Raw genomic sequence first — 16,887 nt, 5'->3', positions numbered from 1 at the left:
GGCAACAAGGAAACAACAATAAAAGAAAGGAGCCCCTGCAAGCCAAATATGATGATAACGTCCTCTGGTGACTCCGGTGACGTTCAGAACTAGGCCAGATCACAGCCCATATGGGGATGATCATATGGACTTATGGATTTTATTGTTATCGTTTTAATGTTAGTTGAAATATGATCATGTAAGGTTATATTCTGGGACATATCTGACTAGTTATGATATTTATCTGGCCTCGATCGGACCCTCTGATTAATCCAGGACGTCCGCTTTCGTGGGCAGGATTTCTGTTCGGTTGAAATCAGGTGATATTCTAGGCCAGATCAGAGTAGACTTGATCTGGCCCCAATCGAGACGTCACTGATTGGTCCTTGCTGGGGCTGCAAGACAAACAATTAAACATTGTTGGCTGTGATATTTCATAAATTATGTTTGAGTTTTTATGTTGTAATAATGTGCTGCATTGGCTAATTAGCTAATGACATCTAAATGAGTGAATAAAATGTTAATTTTATCCATATGAATCGTATCATGTGCCTAAATTGAAATTGTAACTCAAAGAGTATAGGGCTATGTTGATACAATTCAGAATCAGCAATGATTGATTGGTCTAGTCTAGACTACCCTGTGGTCAGGCGGGACACCTACTGGTTGAAAAGAGGTATTGCATGCAGCTCAAACCACCTGCTTCTGACAAAACTGACTTTCCATCTGTTAGCCCGGCAGTAGAAATGTCACTTTGGAGATCCTCGACATGGAAAGGTTTGAGAACGAATGTTTACGTATGTAAACTAGATTTTATGAATGAAAGTGAACCTGTAACCATATGACTACATACCCTCGGATCAGGAGCATTATACCAAATTAATCACAGCTGTGGGTGCCACCACACCCTATAAGTGTGTCTGGCACCCACACACTCTTCCTATTTCTATCGACTGGGAAGGCATGACAGGGCCAGCCTTCACCGCCGAGTGACAATGAAGGGTTACAGGTTCACTTTCATTCATAAAACCTAGTTTACATACGTAAACATTTGTTTTATTTCATTTCAAGTGAACCTGTAACCATAACCCTAACCCTAACACTAACCCTAACCCGAGTACACAGTATACCAAATTAGTCACGAGGAGAGTGAAGTGGCCAAAACCTACAGGTCAAAAAGCCAAACAAGAGGAGTAAACCTCATCACAGTAATACAGCAGAACAGAGTTCAAGCACTTTATTGTCAACTGAAAGTCATGTTTACAAAACATTATCCAGACCAATATCAATAAACTGAAAATGTTTCAAACTAGGGAAACAAACATTTCTGGAGCACAAACCAAGGGTGCTCCCATTCAACTGTAAATACAATAAACTCAGGTGAAGGCAGAATGGGACATCAGCCAATCATACCACCTAGGGATGGGTATCGTTCACCTTTGAATCGATACAATACCTTTTTTTGATACCTGGGAATCGATACGATACCCTTTTTGATACCATTTTCGACTTTTTATTTAAGTTTAACTGCTCTACCGCAGAGGTGATGATGATGATCACACAGTGTGGCGGAGCGGAGAGTATAGACGTTGGATAATCATCATAATAATAAACATAGGCTATTGTCGGCTATTTTCTACAGTAACGAGTGTAGCCTACTAAAGCAGTAATTAAACTCTCAGTAGCCCAACTGTTACAGATGCGACCGGCCAGGGGTGCGTTCCAGAGTATCGAAACAAGATATTGTTCGTTTTTACGTGAACCGATACCCGATAGTATCGACGCCATGCAATCGATACCATTAAAAGTATCGCAGACGATACCCATCCGTATCAACATACTGTAAAGCGTGCTCAAACACAGCCTCTCAAAGGCCAGACATGAAGCCTCATCATCTGAGGCTTTGGATGCCATATCCTGCCCTGCACCTGGGACAGCAAGTCCCGTCTGACTGGAAGACGCCATGGCTGGCCCTCCAGCATCTCGTAGATCTCTCCCATCCATGGTCTCTGTGGCCAATTCGGTGAGAACCTGGGCGCGCAGCAACCTCACCATCCTGAGGAAAGTGGGCAGGAGAGGAAGTGGGGGAAAAGCATACAGCCTCTGCTGAGGCCATGAAAGGCTCAGAGCATCTATCCCCAGTGGTCCTGGTGGTCCATGCATTGACGACCAGAGAGGACAGTGAGTGTTCTCCTCCGTGGCAAAGAGGTCCACCTCTCCCCGACCAAAGTGAAACCATATCTGGTTTACTACCTGGGGGTGCAAGCGCCACTCGCCGGGGTGGGGACCTCCCCTAGATAGCAGATCTGCCGCTATGTTCTGGGGTCCCGGAATGTAGAAAGGCCTCAGGGTCACACCATTGGACTGTGCCCACAGGAGCAACTGGTGCACTCTTGCATGCAGAGATGGGGACCTCAGCCCACCCTGGCGGTTGATGTAAGACACCACGGCCGTGTTGTCTGTCCTTACCATAACTTGCTTCCCCGACACAACTGGGAGGAACACAACTTGCTGCGTCATAATTAAGAGGACATTAAAAACAACCCTCCAAGAAGGCACAGCCTGATTGCAACAACACTCCAGATACATAGGTGATGACAGCGGACTGTCCAAGATGCGGGAGGCCCAACACCTGAACCAGCAGAGCTAGGCTAACACAAGCCTATACTCTCATGCTGTGGAGTGCTGTTAGCAGGCTATGCTAGCAGGAGGAAAAGTGTGTTCAAACAAACAATACAGACAATGAGATAACCTCACAGCAGGCAATGGGGGTGCCACATAGAAGGCAGCCCAGAGCAGGCATCCAGCACCATGAGGAAACAAAGTCAGAGTAAACAGCAGAGCTAGGCTAACACAAGCCTACTTCAGCGCTGTGAAGTGCTGCTAGTAGACCTTACCAGCAGGAGCAAATGTTACTCACTTTACCAGTTACCAACAAACTGGCATTTGAGTTCAAACAAACAAACAATACAGACGATGAGATAACCTCACGGCACGCCAAGGGGGTGCCACATAGAAGGCAGCCCAGGGTAGGCTTCCAGCACCATGAGGAGTCAAAGTCATACAGGTATAAGCTTACTGACCAGGGCGGGGTTGCACCAGCTGTTACTAAGTTATAACGTAGCCTAGTTGTAACGTAAATGGCTTCTAAGTCAAGATTTACGCATTACTAAAAATGTCAGGTGTTGCACCACACACATTTGTTCTTACGTATCTCTAAGTAACAACTAAATATTTACACCACCCCTTGGGCAGCACTAAGTCTTTACTAAGTAACCTATCTCTATGGGAGTAGAGCAACTACACTACTAACGTGGCAGACAGCATTATATCGGCAATTTAATTAATTCAACAATGAAACGACCCATCTGTTTAAAACATACATTAAGCCCTATATACATTTCGGCCATTTGAAAATAGCCGATCTACAAGCTCACGATGTGTCTGCTATTAATAGAGTATTTCTATATTGCAGGATTGATACTTTTTTAATTCATTTGAGTACTTTTCAACCACTGCATATACAGCACAACAGCAAATTGAACGGTGCGCTCTCTTCCCCTGTGTCTCCAAATATGCGTTGCCCTGCGTTAATTCACAACGGGGGAAAATGTATGAGGCCAATATAATTTGTGATACAATCCGTTTGCAGGGCAGTGCGCTGCGCAGGGATGCGCTCGCCCTGTGCACGCATATCAATGACTTGTGAGTGACACAAGTCTTGTGTACATGCCAGTGGAGAGACGGAGCTCTCTGTTGACAAAAGACGATACAAGCTTTATTTCCTTACTAGAAACAGTTCGTTTTCATTGGATTCGGGAGCTATGACGTCATTTTATGCGACTATACATTACTTTAGGAACAGTCTACGCATTACTAGTTACGTTATGCCTTAAGAAGTCGTGGTGCAACACCTGTTAGTAACTCACTTAGTTACAAACTAACTAGTAGTTACTAAGCCTCTAGTAAGGACTTTACTCCCTAACTTAGGGCAGAACTTACGTTCCGGTGGTGCAACTGGCCCCAGGAGAATAAAAATAGGAAGAGTGTGTGGGTGCCAGACACACTTATAGGGTGTGGTGGCACCCACAGCTGTGATTAATTTGGTATAATGCTCCTGATCCGAGGGTATGTAGTCATATGGTTACAGGTTCACTTGAAATGAAATAAAACCACTGGCCTAATGCATATCAAGCTGGGTGTCCTTGAAACTAAAGAGGCAGTTTGCTACACGATTTGACTTTTCAGCAGAGTAGTATCATAGTATCTTGCAGCAGCAGACCACTGATCAGTGTTGGGGAAGTTACTTTGAAAGCATAACTTAAAGTTATACCCCTGGAGAAAAGTAACTTATAAAGTTTTAAGTTACATAGAAAAAGTAACTTTAGTAACTTGAGTTACCTTTTTTTCCAGCATTAAATTAAGAATGTACATTTGGTGTACATGAAACAAAATATAATATCCTACAAAAAAGTCACATGCCAGCAGAAATATGCCTCTCAACTGATTTTTATGTTTCATTTAAAAAAGGTTGACATTTTCTTTAGTAAACATCTGTGTTCCTAAAATAAAGTTAAAACGAAGAACATTATGATCTGTCGAGGACATTTAATCATCAATCTTAACAAAACTTACATGTAAAATTATTACTTTGCTTGTAACTTCTTGTAACTTGTGCCAAACATGACCCAAAAAGTATCTCAGAGTTACAGAAATATGAATGTAACTCAGTTACCAGCAAGTTACAGTAAAATGTAACTTAGTTACATAACTCAGTTACATGTAACTTTAACTTCCCCAACACTGCCACTGATAAGGGGGAGGGGTGAGGCTTCCCCTAGGCTTCCGCTACTGGGCGGGGCTTCTTTCGCTCTACAGGAGTTGTAGTCAGGGGAAAATTTGCAGAATACCTGTCAAATCTGGGAATAAATTCCTTACCAAACAATTTCTTCACCAATGTGTTCATGAAGGTGTCTAGTAACATATCTAACAAAGATTGAAATTCAACATCCCTAGGAGAATCTTTGACAGCTAGGGTAATTCTGGGTCTCATTCACTTACTATACACTGTATTATTAAAGGGAAAAAATGACTCCAAAAAAGATGCTTTAAGTTACTAGGTGTTTTTAATTATTCTGAATTCATTGCAAGCATTTGTTTTGCATGAAAATCATTCCTTGGGCCAAAAATGGACCCCATACACCTTGTGAAAAGTGATGACTCATCACTAAACCATTGTTTTCTTGCATCTGTGTTTGGCCCAATGAATGTTTTTTTTGTGCAAAACAAATGCTTGCAATGGATTCAGAATAATTACAAACACCTAGTTAGACCCCTAACATGCTACTTAAAGCATATTTTTGGGAGTGATTTTTTCCCTTATAGTACAGTGTATAGTAAGTGAATGAGACCCAGAATTACCCTAGCTGTCAAATATTTAGCTAGGGATGTTGAATTTCAATCTTTGTTAGATATGTTACTAGACACCTTTACGAACACATTGGTGAAGAAATTGTTTGGTAAGGAATTTATTCCCAAGGTTTTATTAAAATTCCCTGACTATTGGGAAGCGTAGTCATGAAAAGCTTTGTAGTGATGGGTGTTGTTCCCAACCTCTGTGCAGAAAAAAAAAAAGAAAAACTCCACACAGCTGTCATGTGACCTCAGTGTGTACCATGTGATCTACCTCATTCCATCCAGACACTCAGGGTCCTATTATGATCCAGGTCTTATGCCTTATGCCTTAACCTCTTTACCTTTTTTCACTATTTTGAAAAACATTTTTAAATACTTCAAATGCTGATCTACATCTGCACGTTGTGAACTTGCAGATCAGCTATTTGAAATATTTAAAAAACAAAAACAAAATAGTAAAAAAAGAAAATTAAGGCATAAGGCATAAGACCTGGTTCATAATAGGGCCCTCAGACTCACCTGAGTTCACCCTTCAGATGTTCCATTTTGTCCTCCAGTCTCTCGTTTTTCACACTCATGGGAGCGCTGGGCACGAACCAGTCTGCGATGAACTTAAAGATCCCCACCACATACTGCAAGCACGCACACACACACACACACACACACACACACACACACACACACACACACGCGCACACACATACACGCAAACAAACCCATAAAGATGTGAGGAAATTCAAGTCACTGTCAATCACTGGTCGTTGTAAATAATAGGCAAACAATACATTAAGCAGTTGTGTGAGCTGTAGCTCAGGCAGGTAACCAGTAGGTACACAGATTCATGTTACAATCTAGAATGTAGGCATTTGTTAGCAGCTCTTTATCCAGAGGGACTTACAAAAAGCATGGTAAACTAACACATACTGTACATCAAATGCAGTGAGACAGTGTAGAGTCTCTCTGTAATCTAGGATCACAGGTCAACCATGAACCAAGAACCTAGCATCAGTCTAACAGTCTAATATACCGTTGTGCTCAAAATGATTCAACCATCCCTGACTCCCTGCAAATCTGGTTTATTGGCTAAATTCACAAACTGTCAAATGAATGAAATTAATAAATCATACAAGAACAATGTAAATAGCTCAACAAAAGTAATATTTGTAGTGTTTCTTTTTTGTTGTTTTCAAATTCAATGCTAAATGCCACTTTCACTTTCAATTATTCAACTCTTAATGATGGGGTGCCATGACCCCCCTCCCCCCCCCCCCCCCCCCCACCCCAAAAAAATAAAAAAACAGATAAAAAAAGATTATACAGAAAGAGTTAGAATTAGGTTTTTATGTGGCCACACCCACCAGTTCAAAAGTATGCCTGGTTGTCATGGTGGGTGGTGACCCAGCTGAAGTTAGCCACACCCACAGTGTTGGGTGAATGGTAAAAGGGGAGGGGATGATTATATGATGTCACTCGATCTGTGTTTTTGGATCGGCACTTTTGACCCACAAGGTGGCAGCCTCGAGGAAGAAACCCAAAATACAAAGGGAATACATACTTGCTCATAACAACCACACCAGGGGGTCTAATGACCTCCTAGACACATGAAAACCTGAAAAAGTACAAAACTATGGCACCACCTCTTTAAGCACATCTTAAAACATCTGTAATCAACTGCAATCGACTAATCAAGGTCTTAAATAGTCGCATCAGATGTGCAACCTGGCCTGACCAGAAGTTTGTTCACTTTGTTGCTGTGATTAGAGCAGTTAGAAACATGGCTACGTCTAAGGAATGGTCAGAAAAGGTCAGAGAAGAGATTATTGCTTTGTACAATATTTGAATTTTTGATCATAAGTTCTACGTTGAACCAATCATCACCACGAAAGCGTGGGGTGGCTCAAAGTAGCTGACAGAGTACAGCATCTTGCAATGGGCCTGGTCCTGGTGTACAAGATACACTACACCTCCAGGGCTGCACTCTCACTGGAACGCATTAAGTTGTGTGAGAGTTGTGTGGGGGAGGCGGGGGGCAGAGACAGCACAATGCATTCCGGATGGAAGTCTAGTGGTTTGAAGTCTAGTGCGTGTTGTGTGCTTGTTGGATGGTGCTCTGTGCAACCACAGGACTCTCACTAGACTTCAAACCACTAGACTTCCATCCGGAATGCATTGTGCTGTCTCTGCCCCCCGCCTCCCCCACACAACTCTCACTCAACTTAGTGCCTGACTGTCTGTGGGAAGCCCAAGATACCCATGTACCTGACAAACTACTTCTTAAAGGTCAAGGATGTTCATGATCACAACACCAGAGGCAGCTCCACTAATCATCATCAACGTAGATTTAACACTAAACAAGGCTCTAACTCGTTCTCCTGCTACACCATCAACATGTGGAACGCCCTCCCACAAGCCTTAAAGGAGAGCAAATCCCTAGCCTCCTTCAAAATCGGTATGAAAAGTCACCTTCAGGCGGCTGCTACCCGTGACTTGTAAATAGACTAAGCCCCCATGCTCCCCCCCACACTTTTTTCTGCTTTTGTATTTGATGTTATGCTTTTTCTGCTTTTGAAATTGATATTATCCTAGATAAAGTACTATGTTTTATCCGTCTGTCTTTCAATGTTATATGAGATACTTAAAGTGTGGTTCCTGTGGAAATAAGAAAAAAGGGAATATCCGCACTCTCTGGAGTAGTTTCTTGCAGATTTATTAAATCATTAATTCACAGCATCTCACCGAATAGACGGACCGGTTTCGGCCGTGTGGCCTTCCTCAGCGTCTCAAAACTAAACTTCCCAAGAAACAGACAATTAAGCAATACTGTGCATTATATGATGTTATCCTGTGATCCCACTATTCGTTTTTCTCAAGAAATTAAGACTATGCTAGACAAAGTTTTATCTGACCAAATTATATCTAAAGATGAATACAAATTTATGCTAAAGGAACACCCTGTGCGACCCATTTTATATACTTTGCCCAAAATACACAAGAGCTGTGTGCCACCGGTCCCAGGGCGCCCCATAGTGGCAGGGATTGGATCATTGACTGAACCTATTTCTCAGTATATCGATTTTCATATCAAAGATTCAGTGATCAAGTTACCCTCCTATACAAAAGATACTTCTGACTTTTTAAATAAATTGGAATCTATTGGAACTATTTCAGATGCAGAGTTTATATGTACGATGGACGTTACCAGCCTTTATACAAATGTGCCTCATCAAGAAGGTTTAGAAGCCCTCAGATATTACATGGAGAAACGAGAGACTCAGTCTCCACCTACTGATTTTATTATTGACCTGGCCAATGTGGTCCTTACAAAGAATTATTTTAAATTTGAAAATGAGTTTTATCTCCAAAAACAAGGTGTTTCAATGGGAAGTCCGTTTTCTCCCAATTATGCAAATCTTTTTATGGGGAAATTTGAAGAAGACTATGTGTATAAAGATAACCCTTATAGAGCCCATATAAAAGGCTGGTGTAGGTACATTGATGACATTTTCTTTGTGTTTGATGGTTCAGCTGAGATGTTGAACGAGTTCATGGTTTATATGAATTCAAGGTTACCTTCTATAAAATTTACTCTGGAAGCCAGTCAAGAAACTGTGCCTTTCCTAGATGTGTGTGTTAAAAAATCTACTACAGGTATCCAAACTACGGTGTACCGGAAGAAAACTGACCGTAATAACTATCTACACTTTTCCAGTTATCACCCTGCTGGTTTGAAAAGAGGGTTACCGTATAGCCAATTGTTAAGATTGAAGAGAATTTGTAACACTGAATCTGAATTTGAAAGTCAGGCTACGGAGATGTGTAGTAGGTTCAGAGAAAGAGGGTTTAATGAACACATTTTAACTACAAGCAAGTCAAAAGTTAATCCCTTAGAGAGAACAGGTCTCCTTGTCCCCAAACCTTTCGTTTTGAAAAAACAGCCCATAGTCATGACTACCACGTTTTCTCCTATGACTCAGCCTATTAGACAAATAGTCAAGAAACACTGGCATATTTTGTCGAGCGATCCTGAGGTAGGACCTGCTTTTTCGACTCCCCCTATTTTTGCAAATAGGAGGGCTAAGAACCTAAGTGACAAATTAATAAACAATGACATCTCTATACAATCTAAACACTTTTTATCTACCTTACCTTCAGGAAACTTCCCTTGTAAAAGTTGCACTAACTGTAATGCTATGATTACTGGAGAGACTATAACACATCCACATACAGGTAAAAAAATCAAGGTAAAAGGAAGAATAACCTGTAAGACTAAATATGTGGTATACCTATTGAAATGCCCCTGTGGTTTCTGTTACGTTGGCAAAACTAAAAGAGAGCTGAAAACAAGAATTATAGAACATAAAAGCAACATCAGAAGGATGAAAAGTCTCCGGTAGCCAGGCATTTTAATACTACTAAACATGACATTTGTACTCTCAGATTTCAAGATATAGAGACAGTTAGCCCTTTAAAAAGAGGTGGGGATAGAGACCAGTTACTGCTCCAAAGGGAAGCTTTTTGGATCCATACACTCAATACTGAGTTTCCTAAGGGATTGAATGAAGAATTATTACTGAACTGTTTTTTGTAAATTGTTTCTTTTCATTTTTTGAAATGTATTGGATTCTTTGTGGAAACTGCATGATGTAATGTTTTCTATTTTCTACTCACTGTTTAAAAACCTTTTAAAAAAAGAGAATGTAAACACATGATGTAATGTATTTCCTGATGAGACTCAGCTGCACATGATTGTAGCTCATCTTTATATGTCACTTCCGCCCAGGGAAGTTTCGTTTTGAGACGCTGAGGAAGGCCACACGGCCGAAACCGGTCCGTCTATTCGGTGAGATGCTGGGAATTAATGATTTAATAAATCTGCAAGAAACTACTCCAGAGAGTGCGGATATTCCCTTTTTTCCTGTTACTTACTCGAATCCTGCACCCAGTAAACAAAAAGACTTTATTACTCTCGCAGAGAGCGCGTCATCTCCAGACGGTTTTGTACCGGCTAGGAGATTTGTCCTGTGGAAATAAGCCTCGGCTTTCTAGGATCTCCTTTTAGTTGACCTTGTACCAGTGATTTGTACTGTCATGAAACTGTACTTGTTTCTATTGCAATCCTCTAATAAATTCTTCAACCAATCAATCAAGTCAACAAATGAACCTGGCATCTGTCTGAATAACATGCTGATCTAAAGTAACATGTTATCCTTTCATATTTAGTAGTTTATTTATTATTAGTATTATGACGTTAGCTTGTCTTATGATTGCTAACTTGTTATGATTAGTATGTTAGTTACCCTGCCTATCCTGCACCGGTGATAGAATGTGTGAATGTACAAAAAATATATTTATTTTTAATCATGAATCCCTTCTGTACCACAAACAGGATGACGAAGGCCAATCGGACGGCTAAAACCAGCCAGAACTGATGGGTTAGACTGTAGTCCTCGTTGCTCCTGTAGTCTTTATAGCTGTGAAGACAACAACACATTGATACAGTAATACTGTAGTCTTTATAGCTGTGAAGACAACAACACATTGATACAGTAATACTGTAGTCTTTATAGCTGTGGAGACAACAACACATTGATACAGTAATACTGTAGTCTTTATAGCTGTGATGACAACAACACATTGATACAGTAATACTGTAGTCTTTATAGCTGTGGAGACAACAACACATTGATACAGTAATACTGTAGTCTTTATAGCTGTGGAGACAACACAACACGTTGAGTTACTATCATCACTCAGTAGGTTTAATGTGGGCTCAAGATCCACTTCCTAGTTCCCCGAAGGAGGCACTGCCTGCTCCACCTTGTGCCCAAAAACGAGCGCTCCTGTTCTCAATCTAACTGAATCTCAAACTAACTGTGACATATGTATATGGATCGGACCTGCAGTAGGTGATTATTTATAGATCGGACCTGCAGTAGGTGATTATTTATAGATCAGACCTGCAGTAGGTGATTATTTATAGATCAGACGTGCAGTAGGTGATTATTTATAGATCAGACCTGCAGTAGGTGATGATTTATAGATCAGACCTGCAGTAGGTGATGATTTATAGATCAGACCTGCAGTAGGTGATGATTTATAGATCAGACGTGCAGTAGGTGATTATTTATAGATCAGACGTGCAGTAGGTGATTATTTATAGATCAGACCTGCAGTAGGTGATGATTTATAGATCAGACCTGCAGTAGGTGATTATTTATAGATCTGACCTGCAGTAGGTGATTATTTATAGATCAGACCTGCAGTAGGTGATTATTTATAGATCAGACCTGCAGTAGGTGATGATTTATAGATCAGACCTGCAGTAGGTGATTATTTATAGATCAGACCTGCAGTAGGTGATGATTTATAGATCAGACCTGCAGTAGGTGATTATTTATAGATCTGACCTGCAGTAGGTGATGATTTATAGATCAGACCTGCAGTAGGTGATTATTTATAGATCTGACCTGCAGTAGGTGATTATTTATAGATCAGACCTGCAGTAGGTGATTATTTATAGATCAGACCTGCAGTAGGTGATTATTTATAGATCAGACCTGCAGTAGGTGACTTTCAGACCATCTGAGGTGACCATCTGGTGAGGTAGGAAGTCATGGATGTTCTGGTCGTTGGCCCAGGCCACGGAGAGAGTGTTGTTGATGTAGCCTGACATGCAGCTGTAGGAGACAACACATTACATTAAACACTCTAACCTATAGAGAAGACAACACCTTACATTAAACACCCTGACCCATAGAGGAGACAACACATTACATTATGAAGAGAACTTATAGAGAGAGAATGTTGTTGATGTAGCTGGAGAAGACAACAGCATCTATAACGTTAAATTCACCACTAGGCCTACTAAATGTTTTACTAAGTGAAAACAATACTGCAACAACTACAATTCCGGTATTCAAAATTGACTCAAAAGATATTGGTATCAAAAAGTGCTCATTAGGCAGAACATCCCATTTCACCCATTAGATTTCTTTGCGTGCAAATATTACATTTTTACATGTTACACATTGTATATTTTTTAAACATTCACAATGACGCGTACAAAACAGATGGTTCCTACTCAGTGTGTGTGTGGGTGCCGTTAGCACAGGGTCCGTAGAGATAGCGGTAAACCTGGCGTGGGATGAAGTCTGAAGACACGCCGATCACCAGACCGTTAGCGATGACTGCTAGCACGCCAATAGCCTCCAGCACACCCGTCCACACACCTGGACAATGACACACACACACAAACACAAACACACACAAACACACACACACACACACACACACACACACACACACACACACACACGCACACACGCACACACACACACACACACGCACACAAAACATGTAGGTTGGAAGTCATTAACAGCAAATCTTGTCCAAGCCACCTGTGACCCTCACCAATATTTGATTTAATTTGATTAGGAGTTTCTTCATTTAAGTGTCTTCTAAAGGAAGCCCCGCCCCTATGGACTTTGACTTTGTCCCTGAAACTAAATATTTTGAGATGGGAGACGGCGGTCAAATACATACCGGTACATTCTATAGCGGTTCTTGACATCACAACGTTTGAGCACCACTGATCATAGAAACATAATGTTTTTCAGAAAACCGTTAGGATTTTGAAGACATTTTTAGGTATTTTTCAGGACTAAATGGGTTAGAAAGCTGTGCTCGTCTTCAAGCTTGTGGAACAACCAACTCCAACTTCTGACCATCACTGCTCCCACAACAGTTTTGTTACAAAGGAAACAACCTAATTGGGAAATATGATGTCCCACTGAAGAGTGATATCATAATTCATAGTATAAAAAGAGATTACTGTACAACTAGCAAACCAGTTGTGTTGTAATACTTTTTTGAATATACCGATATTACTAAGTCGTGTAAGTTTACGAGACCCTCGACTAACCAACTCTATAACACGAGGGGTCCGCTCACTGTTCCGCCGCTCCGTTTTTCCGAGTAGCGTCGGCAGGTTAGTTACTCGTCACGGTTACTGAGGTTAGGTTTAGGGTTAGGGTTAGGGTTAGTTTTAGTGTCGGCATACCGGCCCGTCGGCATATTGATGCGGACCCATCTCACGAGAGGTTCTGTGCTGTATAATAAGATAGAGTTTCAGGAGAAACGTATTCCCTATATATCATACTCGCAGGGAGACCATCTCGGCTCACTAAAGTCCATTAAGAACAAAGATTCAGGAGAACTCTATTCATATCGATCTCTCGGTTTCACCCTCCACAGAGACGAGCCCGGACTTACGAAGTCCATTTGAAGAACCAAAGAAGAACGCATACTCTCAAATAAGAGCCAAAAGGTGATACATTGATATACTGTATTCAGATATACTGTATTGAGGCCCTATCCAGACAAGGTAGAGGAATAGTCGGTCAAGGAAGAACTTGCAAGAGTGAGTGATCACACTTATCTTGATCACAGTTCAGATTTATATATTTTTTTAATTTACATCAAATAAAGGAACGCTGAACTCTTCATAAAGTGTACAATAAAACCAAACGTACCGATATCGTTGGTCTTGTTGGGAGTCATCCTGCGCCTCAGAGTCACCATCTTGATGGCGTCCAATCGGATCTCGATGATGTTGTTGATCAGAGCCAGCAGGGGAGCCAATGGGAATGCTGCTACGAAGATGGTGGTGAAGCTGAACTGGAGCACTGTGAAAACATGAACTGGATCACTTGTATGATCAACACAATATGAACTTATTTTTTATTAAAGTCGAGCCCTCGCAGGGCAGTGGAATTCCTAGGGGAGGGGTTGTTTTTTTATTGAGGGGTACTACTGGAGAAAATGTATAAGCCCTGATATAAAATGCCATGACCCTCCCTCTCAATTAGGGGAAAAATCAATGACCCTCCCTAAGCATAAAAACTAAAAAGATTGACCCTCCCCTACAACATGACATTTACCACAGTAAAATTATGCCTAAAACCTAAACTTATAGTTTTTCCTAACCAGTGGCAAGGTCAGAACAGAGAAGCAAGTTCTGGGTGGGCAAAATTTCGTAATTTTTTTTTAGCAGCAATGAACAATAATGAATAGGCTAATATAATGCATTGAGATCCCAGCTGCACTTCATCCCAAAAACACATTTCCAAATATAAACTAACACACCCTCCAAACTAAAGTAACAGAGTAGACTGCTGCTGCTAGTGTAAAAGTCAACGTGGACATCACAAAAAAGGTGAGAAGTTCTCACAAGTTGAGAACAGGATGAGAACAGGTTATTTGACATCTAGGTTACAGATAAAACAGTTGACACACGTGCACAAGACGGAGAAGGCTTGCATTCAACAGCCGCCATTCATTTTGTGCTGTTGATTGCCTGTGGTCAAATCTGGGTCAAATGCTCATTTTCAACGAGCGATCGTTAACCTATTGTTACATGAATAGTTGCCTGGCATGTGTTACCGGACTATTTTTAATTAAAAATTGCATGACCCTCCCTTGAATTCAAAGAAAATAAGCAGACCCTCCCTAGGACTGAAATTAAAATAGCATGACCCTCCCCTATTTTCCTCCAGGGGGTGCTGTTCATAAAAAAACGATTGCTCCCTTATCTGAGTTGAGTTTGTGGCAGGGCATTAGAAAGACCTTGCTAATGCTCTGGACCAAGAGCCAGCCAGCCAGCCAGCCAACCAGCCAGCCAGCCAGCCAGCCAGCCAGCCAGCCAGCCAGCCAGCCAGCCAGTCAGTCAGTCAGTCAGTCAGTCAGTCAGTCAGTCAGTCAGTCAGTCAGTCAGTCAGTCAGTCTGCCTGCCTGCCTGCCTGCCTGCCTGCCTGTCTGCCTCTCTCTCTCTCTCTCTCTCTCTCTCTCTCTCAGTGTGTGTGTGTGTGTGTGTGTGTGAGAGAGAGAGAGAGTTTGTCTAGCTATACTTATGGGGACTAAACGCATGTTCACACAGTCACCTGCAGGGGACCTCTGACAGTGTGGGGACAAAATAGTAGGTCCCCACAACGGTTAGGGTTAGGGTTAAGGTTAGGGGTTAGGGTTAGGCCACAGTGAAGGCCACAGTGCAAGTTGACTTCACAATCAAAGTGGGTGACAAGGTCATAACACGTAAAAACGAAATCTCCTACTTAGGATGTATCCTTGAAGCTAATCTTTCCAGCGAAAAGATGACTTCTAAAGTAGTAAATAAAATCAACCAACAAACTCGTTTTCTACAGAGGATTGCCCCGATGGTCAATTTCAACACACTGAAGACCATAGCTGGTGCAATAGTCCAGCCCCTGATTTGAGTATAGTCCAGCCCCCTATTTGACTATGGAGTCAATGTATGGTATTGGGATGCCCCACAAGCCCTAAAAACTAAGCTCCAAACAGCCCAAAACAAACTAATCAGGGTCCTGCTTAACCTTCCTTATCAGACTCACCTCACCGCTACTCACCAGTTAAGAGTGGGGTGGCTCAGAGTAGATGACAGAGTACAACAACTTGCAATGGGCCTGGTGTACAAGATACACTACACCACTATGATACCCATGTACCTGGCAAAATACTTCAAAAACGTTAAGGATGTCCACAATTACAAGACCAGAGGCAGCGCCACAGATCACGTTCAACCCAGAGTCAACTCAAAGAAAGGGTCAAACTCGTTCTTCTGCTATACCACAAAAATGTGGAATGCCTTACCGAAGGTCTTAAAGGAGTGTGGATTTTTTACTGACTATATCTACTGCATAGTACTGTTTTCTATTCATCTGTCATTCAATGTTATATGAGATACTTTAATGGTTTCATGTGGAAATAAGCTTAGTCTTTTCTAGGATCTCCTTTTAGTAGACCTTGTACCAGTGAACTGTACCGTCATGAAACTGTACCTTTTTCTATGCAAACTTCTAATAAAGTCTTCAATCAATCAATCAAACAAACAGGACTTGCATAAAAATGAATGGAAGTCTATGTAATGTCCCCACAAGTGATGTAAATATAGTGTGTGTGTGTGTGTGTGTGTGTGTGTGTGTGTGTGTGTGTGTGTGTGTGTGTGTGTGTGTGTGTGTGTGTGTGTGTGTGTGTGTCTGTGTGTCTCACCCATCTCCAGGAACTCGTGGAAGAGGCTGAATGAGTCCACACGGACCAGACTGTAGTTTCGGAGCCACTCCTTCAGCCTGGCGTTGTCGTTGCACAGCTTCTCTCCCTGGCTGCTATCTAGCTCCTCCTTCTGGTAACAAGGAGCAAACTTCTTCTGCTGCTGCTTCTTTGTTCCTAACCTGGCCTTCAGCCAGCTGCAAGGTATACAGTAATTAACACTTTTAGGCCTGACAAATACCTAGAAATGTCTTCTGAAAAACCTATGTTTCTATGATCAATGGTGCTCAGACTTTTTAATGGCGCTATGTCCTCCCGGTGGGCAGGGCCATCCTAGAGGGGGCGCCGCGGGGGCGCCGAAATGGAGGGAGTGGACCCAAACCGGCCCAGAACCGACTAAAATCACAGCAAAACCCTCAAAAAGCGCGCGCG

At 41.8% G+C, this 16,887-nt stretch overlaps 1 protein-coding gene across 1 annotated transcript in view; it reads right to left on the bottom strand.

The window, feature by feature from the left end:
- Positions 1-351: 351 nt before the first annotated feature.
- The window catches only part of LOC308293680 (anoctamin-9-like), a gene marked incomplete at both ends in the record, with an annotated part of 66,169 nt that continues 49,633 nt past the window's right edge, over positions 352-16,887 (bottom strand). Inside the window, 8 exons of the mRNA XM_080736275.1 lie at positions 352-374; positions 1,908-2,035; positions 5,914-6,026; positions 10,772-10,865; positions 11,952-12,071; positions 12,476-12,623; positions 13,926-14,078; positions 16,459-16,652. Coding sequence (XP_080592401.1) covers positions 352-374; positions 1,908-2,035; positions 5,914-6,026; positions 10,772-10,865; positions 11,952-12,071; positions 12,476-12,623; positions 13,926-14,078; positions 16,459-16,652 — 973 coding nt within the window. The remainder of the gene's footprint in view (positions 375-1,907; positions 2,036-5,913; positions 6,027-10,771; positions 10,866-11,951; positions 12,072-12,475; positions 12,624-13,925; positions 14,079-16,458; positions 16,653-16,887) is intronic.

This window comes from Nannobrachium achirus (assembly GCF_963921795.1).
Source record: "Nannobrachium achirus genome assembly, chromosome: 11".
NCBI lineage: Eukaryota > Metazoa > Chordata > Actinopteri > Myctophiformes > Myctophidae > Nannobrachium > Nannobrachium achirus.
Note: the sequence above shows the minus strand (reverse complement) of the source record. Positions and strands in the feature narration are given on the sequence as shown.